Source organism: Bicyclus anynana, chromosome 2 (assembly GCF_947172395.1).
Source record: "Bicyclus anynana chromosome 2, ilBicAnyn1.1, whole genome shotgun sequence".
Taxonomy (NCBI): domain Eukaryota; kingdom Metazoa; phylum Arthropoda; class Insecta; order Lepidoptera; family Nymphalidae; genus Bicyclus; species Bicyclus anynana.
In genome coordinates this window covers 542,844-560,518 of record NC_069084.1, presented here as the reverse complement: position 1 = coordinate 560,518, position 17,675 = coordinate 542,844, and the positions used below count along the sequence as shown (strand labels likewise).

At 40.0% G+C, this 17,675-nt stretch overlaps 2 protein-coding genes and 2 non-coding genes across 4 annotated transcripts; 1 reads left to right on the top strand and 3 right to left on the bottom strand.

Annotated features, from left to right (window-relative positions):
* Positions 1-774: 774 nt before the first annotated feature.
* Positions 775-6,945, bottom strand: LOC128198612 (ribosomal protein S6 kinase delta-1-like). Its single transcript, XM_052884882.1, has 9 exons — positions 6,942-6,945; positions 6,809-6,900; positions 6,649-6,750; positions 6,489-6,590; positions 6,329-6,430; positions 6,158-6,297; positions 5,549-5,783; positions 4,815-4,907; positions 775-3,523 (listed from the first exon to the last, which is right to left on the bottom strand). The coding sequence occupies exons 1-9, from the start codon at positions 6,943-6,945 to the stop codon at positions 3,395-3,397; spliced, it is 999 nt and encodes a 332-aa protein (XP_052740842.1). The 3' UTR covers positions 775-3,394.
* On the bottom strand, positions 3,747-3,939 carry LOC112052011 (U2 spliceosomal RNA). The gene has a single exon (XR_002887276.2). It is a non-coding gene; the product is annotated as a U2 spliceosomal RNA (small nuclear RNA).
* LOC112052009 (5S ribosomal RNA) lies at positions 4,176-4,294 on the top strand. The gene has a single exon (XR_002887274.2). It is a non-coding gene; the product is annotated as a 5S ribosomal RNA (ribosomal RNA).
* Positions 6,762-17,216, bottom strand: LOC112051986 (ribosomal protein S6 kinase delta-1). The gene is made up of 9 exons (XM_052888047.1): positions 16,945-17,216; positions 14,806-14,976; positions 14,502-14,600; positions 13,826-13,955; positions 11,574-12,173; positions 9,870-9,976; positions 9,111-9,281; positions 7,834-8,529; positions 6,762-7,230 (listed from the first exon to the last, which is right to left on the bottom strand). Exons 1-9 carry the CDS (start codon positions 17,035-17,037, stop codon positions 7,102-7,104), a joined length of 2,196 nt encoding a protein of 731 aa, XP_052744007.1. The 5' UTR covers positions 17,038-17,216; the 3' UTR covers positions 6,762-7,101.
* Between the last annotated feature and the right edge of the window lie 459 nt (positions 17,217-17,675).

The following is a 17,675-nucleotide window of genomic DNA, read 5'->3' as shown; positions in this document are numbered from 1 at the left end:
TATACTCCATCGCAACGCTGCGAATGCGATGGAGTATAGACTTCAGAGTATCTATTAATCTTTGGACTCTAGTCTCTACCAAAAAGATTATTGATTATTTATTATTGGACTCTACTTTATGGGTAACTAGCGCCATCTAACTGTAAAATATTACTTCACTAAACTCCAAAAGGTGGTGTAGAACTACTTACCCGACGGATTTAACCGATATTGTCAATTATTTTGAAATGTATACCTACTATGAATACTGATTAGCAAGGACGTTTTATAATAAAAAAACGTAAAATGCATTTGATTGTGTTTACGGACTTTCTAATACTGCCTACCATCTACCGGAGGTTATGCTAAAATGCTTTCACACCCAGCGGAAATATAAATACTAAAATGGCAAATGTCAACAGAGGGCGTTATAGAAAGATAACTTCATAAAACTAAAATATTAGTCTGTCTTCTACAAGATACTACTCAAATATTTCTGAATTCGTTATCAACTGGAGCAAACACAAAACAAAAAAGTATATTATGGCCATAGATACCATAGATAAAAGATTATTGCGAGGCAAGTTGCCTTTTTACAATGATTCTTGATATTTTTTAGAATCAATCACTTTACCTAAAAAAACACTAAATCGCGTTCCCTAAAAAATCCGGATTTTTCAATATTAGAATATAATACTATAATCTAAAAATAACCTTTAATCCAGTAAAACTTAATTTTATGTAACTTTTCTTTCTTGGCGCAGAAAGTGATTTAAAAACATAAATAAAAGACTAACTTTTATATATATTTTTTATTACTAAACAGGTAATTCATAACACACGCCATAATACATACAATATTACCATTTGTAGCCGTTCGTATAAAAATATCTACCAAATTACTAAATACTAAGATTCCGCAGTAACAGCCTATATTTCTCATGTGATTTTAATTAAATATTATCTGATACATGACAAGTCATCTAGTAAGGAATGCTTTTAGAAAATAATTAAATCATTTTTGATATGATTTTTTTTACATTTAAACTTTTTCTTTAGAACAGAAACAGAAAGCTTAGTGTTCATTTTTTACAAAAGTTAGCATATTTCAATGATAATAATATATAAATGTCATTATTACAAGTAACCTATTGTTACAATTTTTAGCTGCATTATATTTTTCAACTTTCTTAATAGAGGAAGCTATTGTTTATTTTTTTGAAATATTACAGTTAATTTTTTTAGCATCTTGCACAATAACAGTAAATTCAAAAGGTAAACTTGTCAACGAAATAGAATTCATTAATATTTATTTTATGAAATCAGATCTGTAATTCTGTAGTCCTTCGGCGGAATTTAAATATTTTATTTCTGGCTAAACTAAATATTTATTTTGATATTAATACTGAATTTGCTACATAAAAATATAATAGGTTTGCTACATTAGTTTTGTACTTAAATAAAATTGAATTTACAATTTGTCACATTTTTTGGATAGTTTTGCTTTTGATTGTCAAAGTAAAGCAAATTTACCCAAATTTTACTGTAATTTATTAATTATGTAAATATTTTAAAATAACATGGACTAGAAAATTGAGCACTCATCATTCATTTACAAATATAAGTACAATCAAATCAATTTATTTATAAACTGCTACATTAAATTTAACAATGAATATATTATTGTAAGCGGTTGACACTTGCGTGGAATTTTAATTTATAACTTTAACCATGAGTTGCACCTTCTAGTATATGTCAAACCAGTTTATTCTGTATATATATGTAGTTATTACACATATCTTACGACAGTTCAAACGAACGAAACGATAATATAATAATTCGGTTCAATACTAATCAATTAACCTACTTCGTATATAAAACTTTTATGCCTACATACTATTTTAATTTTATGTGGTGTCTATTAATACTGATTACATTTAATTTGTGATATCAAAGTATAAATCTAAGAATAAATTATTTTTACGACATTTTTCTCACAAATAACAATTTACAATACTCTCTAATTCAGTAAAAAAAACAAATCCGGGCAGAATGAAATTAAAATGAGATCATACAAGTTCAGTTTATCGACTATCACGATGTTGTAGCTCGACAAACAAATTCTATTCTTATCCAATATTTTATACTTTTCGTATTGTAATGTAATACATGGAATGTTACGAAGGAGATGAACCAAATTTGACGCCTAGGACAGGACTTTGTACTAATGAGGCAATAAAATTAAATTGAATATTAGAGATTATAAGATAATTCAAAGGAGAAACCCAGTCTCCATACAAACTCCGGCCCAAATTATACGATTGATACAGAGCTGAAAATTTGCCATAAATTAGGACAATTAAGAAGATCTCATGTGGCCAGTTTTCAATGAAAACTATTTTTGCCTAATCAGTTCAATTACTTGTACAGGTGGGCAATAATTCGTATCCCTTTGACATAAAATTTCAATAAGGATTTGACATTTAATTAAATTATGATAATTTAATTCAATTTTTGCTTGCTGCTAATTTACGAGTATGATAATAATGATATTTGACAATGACATTTCATTCATTGATCGACTTTGGCATTGACAACTAGCGTTTGCAAAAACAATCAATGAATTAGAAATCAAAGATGATTTATAAATCACTAAAGTGTTTTTCAGATAGCATGGGTACGGTGACAGTTGCCTTATGACGTTCCTAATACGTACTATTGTCGTGAATCGGCAAACTTTCAAGAGTGAAACGAACTGTCACCGTACCCATGCTATCCGTAAAACACTATACGATATGCATTTACAAAAATGGATCGGTGTGAAAACAATTAAATCAGCCATTATTATTTCGGCTAAGATTCTAATGGAGTAATCTAGTAAAATATGCAATATTTTTAGTACATGTTTCATTTCTGTATCGTTCTAAAAGTGGGCCCAATTTCGGCCATCTCCTTAATATATTCACTTTTATATCAGTTAACTTATATTTGTCATTTTAAAATGCCTCTTCAATTTTGTACGTTATAGTAACATTCTCTGTATATTGGGAGGAGAGCTCATTATTGACATGTTTTGATTCAGTTGTGCTTGATACATAAATCGTAGACTCGTGGTATAGTTATTTAATAAAATAAATACATAACAATGTCACTCTCGCTCTGAAACCTGTCTCAGAAGTGGGATAGCCGGCGAGGCGCAGTTTAACTTATTTTGTCATCTGTGCCTTACATATAAAGGGCAGAAACGAAACGTATGTGATGACAGCAAACGTCATATAACCATTTAAATTACATACGTTTCATAAAACAAAGTTAAGCAGTTTTAATAAGCTTGGCCCTTACGAATTGGTCCTTCGAGCCGGATCTCGCATCGGATGTGATTTCTGTGTACAACGCTCAGCAGTGGTGTGGTGGTTCAGTCGGGCACTATCCACGAGTCGTACACTTGCTGCCAGTCGATGTGTCGGAAGTACGGGTGCTGCTTGATGTCGTCGACCCCGCCCGCGCCGGCGCCCAGACGCTCCGATGGCTCGTAAGTCAGTAACTGACAACATAAATCAAAGTCAAAATTCATTTATTTCATGTTTCCAAGAACTTCTGAAATGTCATTATTCTGTTATGATGAATAATGTTGATAAATGATAAGCAATCATCTCACTCGCACGCACACACACAGACAAAGAGACTGTAAGAGTAAACTCCATTCGTGCGTCGGAGCTGACACACTCCTTTTATTTAAAGCTTACAATATGTAAGGTTTTAGGGTAATTCTGTGGGCCGATCCCGGCGGCACTGCAATGCCGGGCCGACCCGTGACGGGAGTGGAGCGAGCCCCGAACATCCCGTCGGTTTACAAAAATCAGTTTAATATACTGGTCCCGCTGTGCGGGAACTTTCAGATATTAAGCTGAAAAGAACAGATACTACACTTTGATCTTAGCCAAAAGGCCGAGAAGCGATACCGCCAGCGCGCGCTGCCGCGGACGTCGTGCGGCCGGCGCGCATCTCCCCAGCGCGACGTAGAGCAGCGCGCGCCCGGAGCGGCGACATCTGGCGGACGGCGCGCACACTGCGTCGTGGCTACGTGTCGTGCTATTGTTGCGTACGGGTGCTCCACGAGTTAGTTCCTAAATATGCCACATCTGTAGCAGCGCTATTAACAACTTATACTTAACAATCTTTTCACACATTCTGTCGCCAACGTCCATACCATGTTGAATACACCGGTTCTCGTCCGATCACCGAAGTTAAGCAACATCGGGCGCGGTCAGTACTTGGATGGGTGACCGCCTGGGAACACCGCGTGATGTTTGGCTTTTTTACACGCTTTATATTATTTTGATTATGCTCATTTTATATTTAACAAATTTCAAAAGTCATCATCATTATCAACCCATATTCGACTCACTGCTGAGCTCGAGTCTCCTCTCAGAATGAGAGGGGTTAGGCCAATAGTCCACAACGCTGGCCCAATGCGGATTGGCAGACTTCACACACGCAGAGAATTGAGAAAATTCTCTGGTATGCAGGTTTCCTCGCGATGTTTCCCTTCACCGTTTGAAACACGTGATATTTAATTACCTACTTAAAATGCACACAACTGAAAAGGTTGGAGGTGCATGCCCCGGACCGGATTCGAACCCACACACCCTCAAGTATCGGAGGCAGAGGTCATATCCACTGGGCTATCACGGCTTCAAAAAAGTATCTGCACCTTTTTTAGTTACATACATGCCTTAAGCCAGATGTTAGTGTTCATTTACACGAGCAGCAACTGCTACCGTCGATTGCAGTTGGTGCTCGTGTAAATGAACCCTCAGCCGGTAGGTGGTCACCTGTGTGAGCAGCGAGCCGGCCTCCAGCGCGATGCCGTCGGGCAGCGACACGGCGGCGTGGCTCCACACGTGCGGGTGCGCCTCCCACAGCGGCTGCAACACATTGTATGTACCTGTGACGTCATACGTGTACGCAGTGGCGTGCACCGACTGATTCACTGGGCTAGCCACACACAATAAAGATGATCTAGAATGAGTCTTTACAAACAGCGTGGTGAAGTCGGTGAAACGCATAAAAAAAAGTCACGCGGCTCCTTGATATCTGCATACACAAACTTTTGTCATAATTTGTATTTCAAAATTTAATTTGATTTAACAACAATTACGTAAATTAATCTATTTATTGATCAATAATTACCAATAAAAAAAATACACCATCCATCCATCTAATTTCTTTCGTTTTTGTAAACAGTTTTTAAATTATTTAAAAACATAATAATATTGAAAATTACTGACGACGCTTCGTGTCTTACTGACTCGAGAATGTGTGTGAAAAATGTGTATGCAGATTTTCTCACGATGGTTTTCCTTCACCGTTTGAGACAAGTGATATTTAATTTATTAAAACGCACATAACTCAAAAGTAGATTAGGTAGGGTAGGTAGGGTAGGGCACGCCCTCCGAAAGGCAGAGGTCATATCTACTAGGCTATTACGTCTCTTATTTGATGGTCCGCGAGCGAGTGCGCCGCCCCCGGCCGCGCACCCCGCGCACCCGCAGCGTGCGACACTCACATATCCGCAGATGAGCTCGTACATGATGGCGCCGAAGCTCCAGAAGTCGGCCGCGCGCTCCAGCGCCTCGTCGGCGTCCAGCGGCCGCGCGCGCAGCTCCGGCGCCGCGAGCGAATGCGCCGCCCCCGGCCGCGCGCACCGCGCCCGCCACACGTCGCGCGTCGGGTAGCCCACGCAGTACGTGAGGATCACCTGCCCGCGCTCGCCCAGCAGGATGTTCGACGGGTTCAGGTCCCTGAAGTTGGAGAAACGAGTATTTTATCATTTTTAGAAACCCCTATTATGCAACTGTTTCTTTATCTGCTAGAAATTGGATTATTATGAGAATGTCAACTTTGGCATCAAATCAACAACCTATACAGCTGCCTATGCAAACTACGTCATAGCTTCGTGTTGCACTACACTTATGATAAGTGGTAGTTATCGATTGATATTTGATGGAATGGATGACGCAGTATGGACTTGTACAGTAAGAAACGCTTTAACCAGAGAGTAAAATGGATGAAGGAGACAGAAATCGAAACGCACGTTCCACGTCGCTCCGCCCGCTCGCTGGCCACACCTGCCGAAGGGCAGTGGCCACTGCGACCTACTCATATGTATAGTGACCTGCAGATGACGCCGGCGTTGTGCAGGCTCTCGAGAGCGGTGAGGATCTGCGCGCCCCACAGGCACACGCCCGACGGCGGCAGCACGTCGCGCCGCCCGCTCGCTGGCCACACCTGCCGAAGGGCAGTGGCCACTGCGACCTACTCATATGTATAGTGACCTGCAGATGACGCCGGCGTTGTGCAGGCTCTCGAGAGCGGTGAGGATCTGCGCGCCCCACAGGCACACGCCCGACGGCGGCAGCACGTCGCGCCGCCCGCTCGCTGGCCACACCTGCCGAAGGGCAGTGGCCACTGCGACCTACTCATATGTATAGTGACCTGCAGATGACGCCGGCGTTGTGCAGGCTCTCGAGAGCGGTGAGGATCTGCGCGCCCCACAGGCACACGCCCGACGGCGGCAGCACGTCGCGCCGCCCGCTCGCTGGCCACACCTGCCGAAGGGCAGTGGCCACTGCGACCTACTCATATGTATAGTGACCTGCAGATGACGCCGGCGTTGTGCAGGCTCTCGAGAACGGTGAGGATCTGCGCGCCCCACAGGCACACGCCCGACGGCGGCAGCACGTCGCGCCGCCCGCTCGCTGGCCACACCTGCCGAAGGGCAGTGGCCACTGCGACCTACTCATATGTATAGTGACCTGCAGATGACGCCGGCGTTGTGCAGGCTCTCGAGAGCGGTGAGGATCTGCGCGCCCCACAGGCACACGCCCGACGGCGGCAGCACGTCGCGCCGCCCGCTCGCTGGCCACACCTGCCGAAGGGCAGTGGCCACTGCGACCTACTCATATGTATAGTGACCTGCAGATGACGCCGGCGTTGTGCAGGCTCTCGAGAGCGGTGAGGATCTGCGCGCCCCACAGGCACACGCCCGACGGCGGCAGCACGTCGCGCCGCCCGCTCGCTGGCCACACCTGCCGAAGGGCAGTGGCCACTGCGACCTACTCATATGTATAGTGACCTGCAGATGACGCCGGCGTTGTGCAGGCTCTCGAGAGCGGTGAGGATCTGCGCGCCCCACAGGCACACGCCCGACGGCGGCAGCACGTCGCGCCGCCCGCTCGCTGGCCACACCTGCCGAAGGGCAGTAACCACTTCAACCTACTCATGTAACCAAGTCACTGATACAGCTCAACGACTCGCCAACGTGAAGTGACATACGGCATATTACCATTGAATGATGGGTCATTAAATGTAAATATCAAACAGTAGTGGCCAAAAAATCTCCTTGAAATACACCGATTTTAGAACTGATACAGTACTGTTCTCCGTCAGCATTTATGTACTTTAAAATTTATCTTTACTAAATAAACACTCAGTAAGTTTACAGCTTGATCCTTAACTCCGAAACAATGCAGTTTTTGATCATTGTTTCATGTTGCACACAAGCAAACACCTTAGATAAATCATAAAAATATGACTACTGACACGTTTCCAACTTTTCCCAGGCTTCAAACAAAATATGTTGAAATCATCAATACCCATGCTTACTTAATATAATATTACCCAGGGATGAAAAATTTACATAAACGTTAAGGAATCGATTTCACTCATAATAATTATGAAAGTTAAAAGATAATTGCGCGGTGAACAATTTCTGTATACTTACTTTATTTGCTAAATTGACGATCCTAGAACGGTTTCTTTTGAGGTAATCTAGGTAAAAAAATTACTTACTCTCGCAAGACTCATAGTTTCAACCCTGTCATCTCTTCTATCCGTCTCTCTGATCATCGCCGCTTCTTGTTCCTCGACCGCCGCCGCGACGTCAGCTTCCTCTTCCATCTTGCATATCTTGGGCACATCAGTCAGCGCTTTATCAACGTTTAACAACAACTTTTGCGAATTCATCACCAACTCCGACACTTCCATATTATCTAAACTATCAGTCTTACCTACATTCTTATTTATATCGCTTAAAACATCAATTCCAGTACTATCTGATTGTGGAACTGATTCGATATTATTCAGGACAGCATTAACATTGGCATCAGTGAGATCGAGTTTATGGCGACTGTCCGATCTGGTAACTCTCGTCGCAATATTAACGTTAGCGTCGATAACATCGATTGAATCGTTATCGTTACGGATATCGATTTTATTTTTCTTGGGTTCAGCGAACACGTTCTCCAAGTTGAGCTCTCTCGCTGGAGTGTTAGGTATCGATTTAGCGTAGTTCTTGATGTAATCGAACAATCTCTCGCCCGGCGCGTAGGCGAGTATGAGGAACAGTAGGTTGTTGGTCTCGACGTACGCGTGAAGGGGCACCATGTAAGGTATAACGGTGGGCAGTATCGGTTGTCGGGTCTCCTCAATCCTTTGTTGGAAGTAGTCGTCAAATTCCGTCAAGTTGTTAGGTATTTTTTGGATTACCTATAACAATATAATTAAGGCTTATAAATAAAATTGAAGTGTCTGTCTGTTTTTCAAAATAATTCTGTGTTAACTCAAGTACTCACAGTTATTTACACGATACCAAAACATAAACAAGCTTCTTTAAACATTTTTCCTGTCTGTCTGTTTACCTGGGCTAATCTTTGGAACAGCTAGATTTTTATGGACCTTCACAGGAAGACAGAGAAGTATATGAGCACCATATAAGCTCCTTTTTATCGCGGGAAAATGTATGCTTCTTGAGGGAATTTTGAAAATCTGAATTTCACACGTACGAAGTAACGGACGTCCGCTATTTACTAATAACACTTTAAACACCTATACAAAATAAACAAACAATTTGCAACAATAAAAGATATAGCAAAAAATATTTGTGTGGAAGTGATTATTTAGTAGGGATGCTGGTGGTTCGAGACGATGGTGTTCTAGAGAAGTCTATACAAGAGAATTTTGTTTAGCTGTCAAACGTCTGATAATGATGCTGATTGATGATAATATTCCACACAAACGTTAATTCAATACATTACAAATTAGAATGGGTGATCATACAAGTCACGTACCTTCATGGCGTAGCAAGTGTGGTCGGTCTTATGCAGCACCAGCATCATGCTGGAGCCCAGCACGGCCAGCACGCGGTACAGCGCCAGCTCCTCGTACGGCTTACGCAGCATCGACAGCGGCAGCGAGCAGTGCACGCGCGCCGGCGCGCCGTCGTCCCGCTCCAGCAGCAGCTGCGGGAGAGAGACGGCACTCGTGGGGCTTCGTGGATACAGATAGACGAGACTGTTCCATCAACTGTCAGGTGAAGAAACTAAAGAAAGGGTCGTTTTCTAATAATATTAATCTCAGTTACCTGAAGTAATCCAATTAAAAAGCCGACCGAAATGCTATTATAGGCTTAGTTATACTTATGTGATCTACAATATTAATAATAAAGATAAAAAATGTTGGAGTTGCGTGTCGCTATGCTAAAGTGACGAACGAACAGAAGTAAGGACAGTGGTGGTAGAATTGTGCAAAACCAAGAGGGCGCCGCGATACGCATAATAACAAAAGCGATGTCGTGAGTGTGGTTTGCCTAAACAGCCAAAAACGTGAGGTTGTTGAAAAAAGAAAAAGAACAAGAAAGAGGGTAGATCGATTCTGCTCCTAACAGCTGACTTCACTTCGCATCTCGCAACTTCAGTCCCGTCGTGACCACGATCCATGCAACTGGGTCGAAATATCGACGATAAAAATCTCGTCGTTTTATCGTGGTATGTACCCTGTCCTTATGCATACCCGTGGTATGCATAAGGACAGTGTATCGCTGCACTCACGGCGTGGTCGGGGCGGCTGAGGTGTTGCCTGTAGATGGCCTCCGCGTACGCCAGGTACTTGTTGGTCTTCTGCTTCACCAGCGCGCGCCGCTGCTGGTCCGAGTCGCCTGCAAATGGGAAGTGCTGCTACATACTGTACTGATTCATATTCATTACAATCACTAACTTGCAACTACACCCCGGATTCCCAACGTTGATTAGAAAGAGTAAAAACGCTCAAAAAAGTTCTTTACAACCCTGACGATGACATAACGAACGACAACGCGTCCCAGGCAACACAAACACAAGCTGCAGCTTGTGTTTGTGTTGGTTGGAAGATTTCTAACGTAATTCGAACGTGGGTACCATCCATGGGCACGGAGGCGTCAAGACTGATACACTCTTCCCAAACAACCATCTAGACCGGCCTTCTAACCCACGGTTCTAGTCTCAGAGTAGACGGCCTTAGTGAGCCGTTCCACCCATCTATTCTGCTTCTGCCTTCAGGCCCTATCAGACGATGCTTTTGCGCTCGCCCAAAAATCACGATGACGCACTGAGGTCCCATTACCCTACGACACTTACACAATCAGAAAAAAATACAATCACTAATGAATTCATTAATAAGTTACTTATTAATTTAAAAAGGTATACAATTTGGTATTGTTTACCTATCACTACGCTACGGATGAGTCACAGTAAGTGTGAAGTACTCACGAGCAAATTCATTGTTTCCCTGCAGATACGAACAAATGTGTACGAAATCCATGACCAGCGCGATGTGTAACGTCGCACTGACTACATGTTTGAGATTAATGTTCCGATACCTTATCAGCAACCTGTTATCGAGTGGGTCAACCAAGATGCCTGTGTCTAGATTATTTTAAGTCAACAAATTCACATGTGTTTGTGTATCTGTCTGCTAATAATCTGTATGTTAATAATAAATAATATTCCCGTGTATTCACGTGCGACGTTTCATCTTGCCGTAGACAAGCTATAAACAACCAAACTTTTCGAATTTAATACATTTATGTTAGAGCTAACCTCCTGAAAGTTTCATGTGATTTTAACTGACTCAAAAGAATAATTGGCCTAATGTGTAAAATATGTCTGTATACCAAAAGTATGTCTTTATGACCGTTATTAATTAAAAATCTATAGATTCAGATTCCTAGTTAAAAACCTGACATAGCAAAAATTGTGTATTATGATTTGACGGGTAGCAGCGACAGTGATTGCACCAATCTTTTGTGGTAGAAGAAACAACACGAGCAGGTCCTAGGACTTGTGACCTTGGTTGTAGGTTTAAGGGATCCCTTTATTTAGAATGCATCAACAATCACCTCCTCTGCTCGACATCCATGCCCACACTAAACAATTTATAATCAATAATTACAACACAAAACATTATTGCACAAACTAGACTAGCGGCGTGACGGTGTCCACGTTGCCTAACAAACAACTGACCTCAAGTCATTAAATACCCCCTTTGTTATACCATCACTGTTGCAACAACTTCGTACAAATACCTCCCCTTCACAATAACATAAATAATGTAATTTTATACCACCCGTAATCGAGGAACTCGTAACAATACCTCATTTGACGTGAAATAAAATTCTGTGTAACACATTTTTTTTTGTGTAAGTCAAAATAACAACTTATTATTTAATTAGGCACCTTAAAACTATCTTGTATAAATAAAAACACAGACAAACTCACTCTGCACTCCAATCAGCATCTTCTCAATCCCGGATTTATAGCACTCGAACGCTCTCTGGTGGTCCCCCATGTCCTCGCAGCGCGCCGCCAGGTTCAGCATGTAGCCCGCCTCGAAGATGTAGCTGTCCTCCGTCTTTGACTTGTTCTCCACGTTTGACACGGACAGGACACTTCTCCTGCTGTACAAGGAGACCCTGGAACTGCTTCTGCGGGAGTCATCGTAGGTGGAACTCGAAGGATCGTTGATAGAAGAGTTCAAAGACATAGTTTCCGCGTCCGTATTGCGCATAGTGTGGTAGTCTTCAAACGACGAGGTAGAGGGCGCGTCGAACAGTATCAAATCTGGTAGAACATTCTTTTTCACAAACGACTTTTTGTTGTCTATGGCCACTTTATTCAACTCCTCGAAGAGGTCGCTCCCCAAGCTCTCAAGCGAATTTATGGATTCGAAGCTGTTGGAGTTGCTAAGTGGCTCGGTAGTTTTGGGAGACTCTCGGATTTCGACGTCCGCCGCCTCGTATATTGGTATCTGCGATACGTCTATGTTGTCTATGTCTGCTTGGCTGTCTGTGGTGCGTTGTGGAGACTGCGGTAGGTGAACTGCAATGGGATTTTTATGTATTTTTTATATTTTTATATTTGAATAAAATATAATGTTTAGTTTATTTGTCTACATGACACAGACATGACGTTCTCATCTGATGGTACATGAAAACTATATTTCAGTTATTTTTCTGCACTATAGGGAAAGGTTTGTATTTTGTTGAAATAATACGATTTATTATTTAGATAACGTTTATTGAGCTAGGTAGCAAGACATGACTATTGTTTAGTGTAATTATTCAACTACCTACCTAATTCAACATAGGTTTAGAAAAGTCAAAGAATTTATGTAGATTATATGTATATGTCGCCGAGTGACTTATTTGAACAGTTAGCAAAATCTACGTTAATTATTGTGATAATATTAGAATCAGGTTTCATGGAATTGGGATTTAATTATTTACTGTTTAAATAAATAAGACTGTGAAAGATTGATTACGTGACTCTCGTCCAATTGTATTGCGTTAAAATGGCGCCTAGGCGGTACGTTTTACGGAGTGGAGGTGCCTTGCCACTCTGTGGTATGTGTATAGTTAATGCTCCGATATATACATGACAGTTTGACAGCCTCCGTGACACAGTGGTATGCGCGGTGGATTTACAAAACGGAGGTCCTGGGTTGAAACCCCGGCTGGACCGATTGAGGTTTTCTTAATTGGCCCAGGTCTGGCTGGTGGGAGACTTCAGCCGTGACCACCCTACCAGCAAAGATACACCGCCAAGCGATTTAGCGTTACGGTATGATGTTGTGTAGAAACCGAAAGGAGTGTGGATTTTCATCCTCCTCTTAATAAGTTGCCTGCTTCCATCTTAGATTGCATCATCACTTACCATAAGCTGAGATTGTAGTCAAGGACTTAACTTGTTAAGAATAAAAAAAGGTACTAAAGAATTTACCATCACAGACCCTACGAGTAAAACTGAATAAAAGCAATGCTTTTTGGCAGCAGTAATAATACATATAATAGTACTAAATCTCTACTCAATTACTCAAAGACTGAACTACTTTGAATTTTTTTTTGTTTGAAAAGTTGTTGATCTCCTGAAGTGGTTTCATTATCATCATGTCAGGATCTGATGATGGGATCTTGGAGAAATCGAGGGGAACTTTCAAAAATCGTAAGAGTGACTACAATAAGGTGAAGGTCAATCTGATGGTGAAGCCGAAACACAGACAAGGGAACTCTTCAACGGTTTACAGCAGTATCCTTGTTTTTGGGCTTGATCAATTTGTATTAATGAGAATTTTCCACGTAGATGGGTTGTGACTGCCATTAGGGGTCTGGTGATGAAGACAAAGGATGGAACTCATCAACGGTTCACAGTAGCTATGTTGTGATTAGGTATGATCAATTTGTATTGATGAGGCCTATCACCTAGATGGGTTGTGACTGTCATTAGGTATTTGGTGATGAATACGAAGGACGGTTAATGGAACTCCTCAACGGTTTACACTAGCTACCTTGTGATAGGTCTTAATGAATTTGTATTTATGGGGACTTTGCATCTATATGGGTTATATCTGACGTCTGGTACTTCAGCGGCGGCGCGTTTTCGATGGGCAGCTGCAGCGACGAGCGGATGGCGTTGTTGACGCCCCCCGCCGCCTCGGGCGCTTGTAGCCCATTTGTAATGTGCGCAGCACCTACCGCTAGGCGTCTTGGCCTCGTCGTCCGACGTCTGGTACTCCAGCGGCGGCGCGTCCTCGATGGGCAGCTGCAGCGACGAGCGGATGGCGTTAATGACGCCTCCCGCCGCCTCGGGCGCCGGGTAGCCCGTCTGCAATGTGAGAATTTAAATAATTTGACAGAGGGCCAAGCTTTTCTGCCTAAAACGCTATAAGCTGCTCTATTAGCAGGATAAGGGTGAATCATTGACTAATGACTGACATTGAGATGACTCCACTTGTATAAAGAGTGTTATAAGCTGAACATACATTCTGAGAAAAAATAACCACAGCAACTTCCCTACAGTAGGTCTAGCATATGCATCTTAAGACATAATTATTGTCAACCAAAATAGCTCTCTTTTGTGTCATCATAACAAATTATTTACACATATGCTATGCTTAGGATTACCTACTGAAAATTTCTTGATAGAAAGAATAACTCCCATGTTTCATATCCTGACCCAAGGACCTCAGAGGCCAACTGCTAGACCATGCTATATATGAAAAAATATATCCAAAGGCCTTAAAAAATTTAAAAATAAAATTCATTAAAATTTGTAGTATTATTAAGATTTTCTTAAAATTATGAGAAATCTCATCATCCAAAGCTGAACAAAGCTTGCCTTGCATCCACCAGATGGTCACAATGTACTGACCTGTAAGAAGTTAACAAAGTCTGTGCTAGTGAACAGCAGGCGGTGCTCTGCCACAAACTCCATTAACACTTTTATAGTTTTCGCCCTTTCTTCTATCACCTGCAACAACAAATTCCATTGTATATGAAAAGTTATCATGAGAGATTGTATTATCACCTTGCAAGTTTTTGGCACAAAGGAATATCACTTTTTTAGTTTATCTGCACTGAATTTCGAAGTACAATATGTACCTCCACATAATACATCGTCGCCACCTCCAGATACTCCAGGGGGAACAGCTAACAATGTGCATTGTGCAAGTTACCTCCGGGTGGAATCTCTTGAAGTAGCTGCTCTTGGCCAGCGCGGGGAAGGCGCCGCGCAGGTGCAGGCCGGCGTGCAGCGAGCTCATGGCCTTGTGCAGGCGCTGCACGTCGCTGTAGCGCTTCCATACCGACACCACCGTTACTGCCTCCGGAGACTCTAGTGGGAACAGCTGCAACAATACCACTATTTTTAAACTTGAGCTTGCCTGTAACCTTGCTTAATATACAGCTAGACAAAATAAAGGCAATCAAAAATGTTCCTGAAGTCATTAAACAAGAGGAAAACAAAGCAACTACTGTTACATCATCATCATTAACAATCCATATTTGGCTTACTGTTTCCTCTCAGAATGAAAGGGTTAAGGCCAGTAGTCCACCATGCTATGACATTTTTAGGTTAACAAAGGTCACAGGTTACCTGTGTCACAGACAAAAGGAATTGTGTGAAATACTCCTATTTAGGACTGTGACTCTAGAAATATAATTAAGCTTGCTTAAGTGATGGTTCAGGTGATGGAATATACTAGGCTATACTTAGGCCATACTCCATTTGAGGCTAGTCATTTCAGACTTAATAAATTATAATTAACTTGTTCTTAAATTAATGAAAATAAATTTGATTAATAAGCTTACAACAATTAGATAATATACTAAAAGATCTATCAAATTTTATTAATGAAGATAATACTTAAATAGGCTAAACTTATTATAAAAATAAAATATAAGGAAATATCAAGAATAAATATAATATATACTAAATGTATTTTGAATTACATTTAATACATAATTTAAAATAAATAAGTTATGAAATGACATGCATTTTCTACCTACACTTCTAATTGTTTGTTGGTAAACTGTGCATGTGATAAGGCTTTAGTGACAATCTTGAGCAGCACTATCTACTAGCAAGTTGCCATGACATTACAAAATGATTAATTAGACATAATTACACACAATTTACAGTTACACATACACATAATTTACAGTCAGCAGGACTGTGAAACCAATGTGGTATTATTAAATTAAAGAAAGTTATTTGGCACAAATTTGCAGGGTCAGCTAATAGTAGTATATTACATTTCACCAAGAACTCATAATATTCTAAAGACTATAATATGTATATTTGTTTTATATTTCCTGGTTTATTTTCTGGTTTTAGTATATTACATAATACTAATACTACTTTGTAATATTTAAAACTGGTGAAACCAGTATAAATATTAACCTTTTGCTTACTTGTCTACCTAAAATTGTTATTGCACTTAAAGCAAAAAACATACTGCCATTTAATGGTGGTGAAAGTAGTCAAAATGTCACGCTGCCTCACTTCTCACTTTCACAAAGTTTGTGTAATTTTTTCAATGGCTTTGTTGAAACTTTTTAAAATTAAGAAAATGTTCTCCTACACAAAAAAACAATGTTCTCCTTTTTAAACAAAAACTCTCTTTTGTCAATGGGTTTATATGAGGACAATGTCTAGCTAGTTAAATATTTATAATTACAAACTTGTTAATGGATGAAAGAATTAAATAAATTATCATGTAAGTAACTTTGATAACACAATTTTAGTAGTATAACAGTTTTCTTGACCTAAATAAAATAACAACTTAGGTTAAGTTACTACATTAATTACTAGGCCATTTATTTCATGATAGCAAGAAAATCTTTACGTGCAGAATAAAAAATACACTTGTTTTAAGATTATTAAAGTATAGATTTAACACACACAGTGTTTAAAGTTTTTAAAGAGTGTATTCTATGAAAACAAACAAACAATTAAATATTTCCTCTATAAGTATAAACTACTTATAGGTAAAATGATGCAGATGAATTTCAAGTAAAGTATGTTGCAACACTATTATGGCACAAAACAGGGCAGCATACTGTAGGCGCCCAGCTTCCCGAGAGCCTTATTTTGAAAGGTGGACATATTGTTTACATGGTCTAAAGAAACTTCATTTTCAGTGTTATTGCCATATAGTGTTGTTTATTAGATAGGTACTTTTAAAAAGACATATGTTTAGTCATAGGTAGATTAGATACATACACTTTTAATTCTGAATGGGAATCTACGTTATGTGTACACAATTAGAAATCAGTAGATCTTATTGTGGTTTTTTAATGTATTAAATACTTACAACAGATGTGATCTTGTAGATAGTGAAGCCATTTTTATGTTTTGCTGTTTCGTCAATAGAAAACCGGCGTACCCATTTATCCCTGACCGACATATTTAATGGATTTACACCTTTAACGATAACAATTTTCGAGACTCTAACATTGTTTCGGTATAACACTTGGTAATTTAAACAGGTAAAGTATAATATGAGATTTAAATAAATTTAACGATATCAATGCAACTGCATACAATTTATACACATCACAACATTATCATTTGACTGAACTGACAGTGACAATGGACATTGACATTTCACCACAAGGCAAAAATGCATTCATTTGTCACAGTTAAAATGACAATAGGTGACAGTTAACTTGTCAAATGCTATTATTATACCACCAAATTGGAAAGCCACCGTTTAATACCATGGTGATAAAAAGTTTATTCAATATAACATGGCAGTATTGGTGATATACGTTTCTATGGACGCATTTTACACAATATTTTAAATATTTAAAAAATAAACAATTTTATTAATTTTGTATATTATCTGCTAATTATAATATTACCAATATTATATTTTGCAAACTTAGAACAAAATAACATTTATTTTAATATTTTCTAAAATATTTTTATCGATTACCGCGTTTATCGACGTTAGATGGCGTTACAAGGTCAATAATTTCAAATCATTTATAAGAAAAACAACCACACTAAACGTCAGAGTAAGTTGTTAACGATTTTTATTTT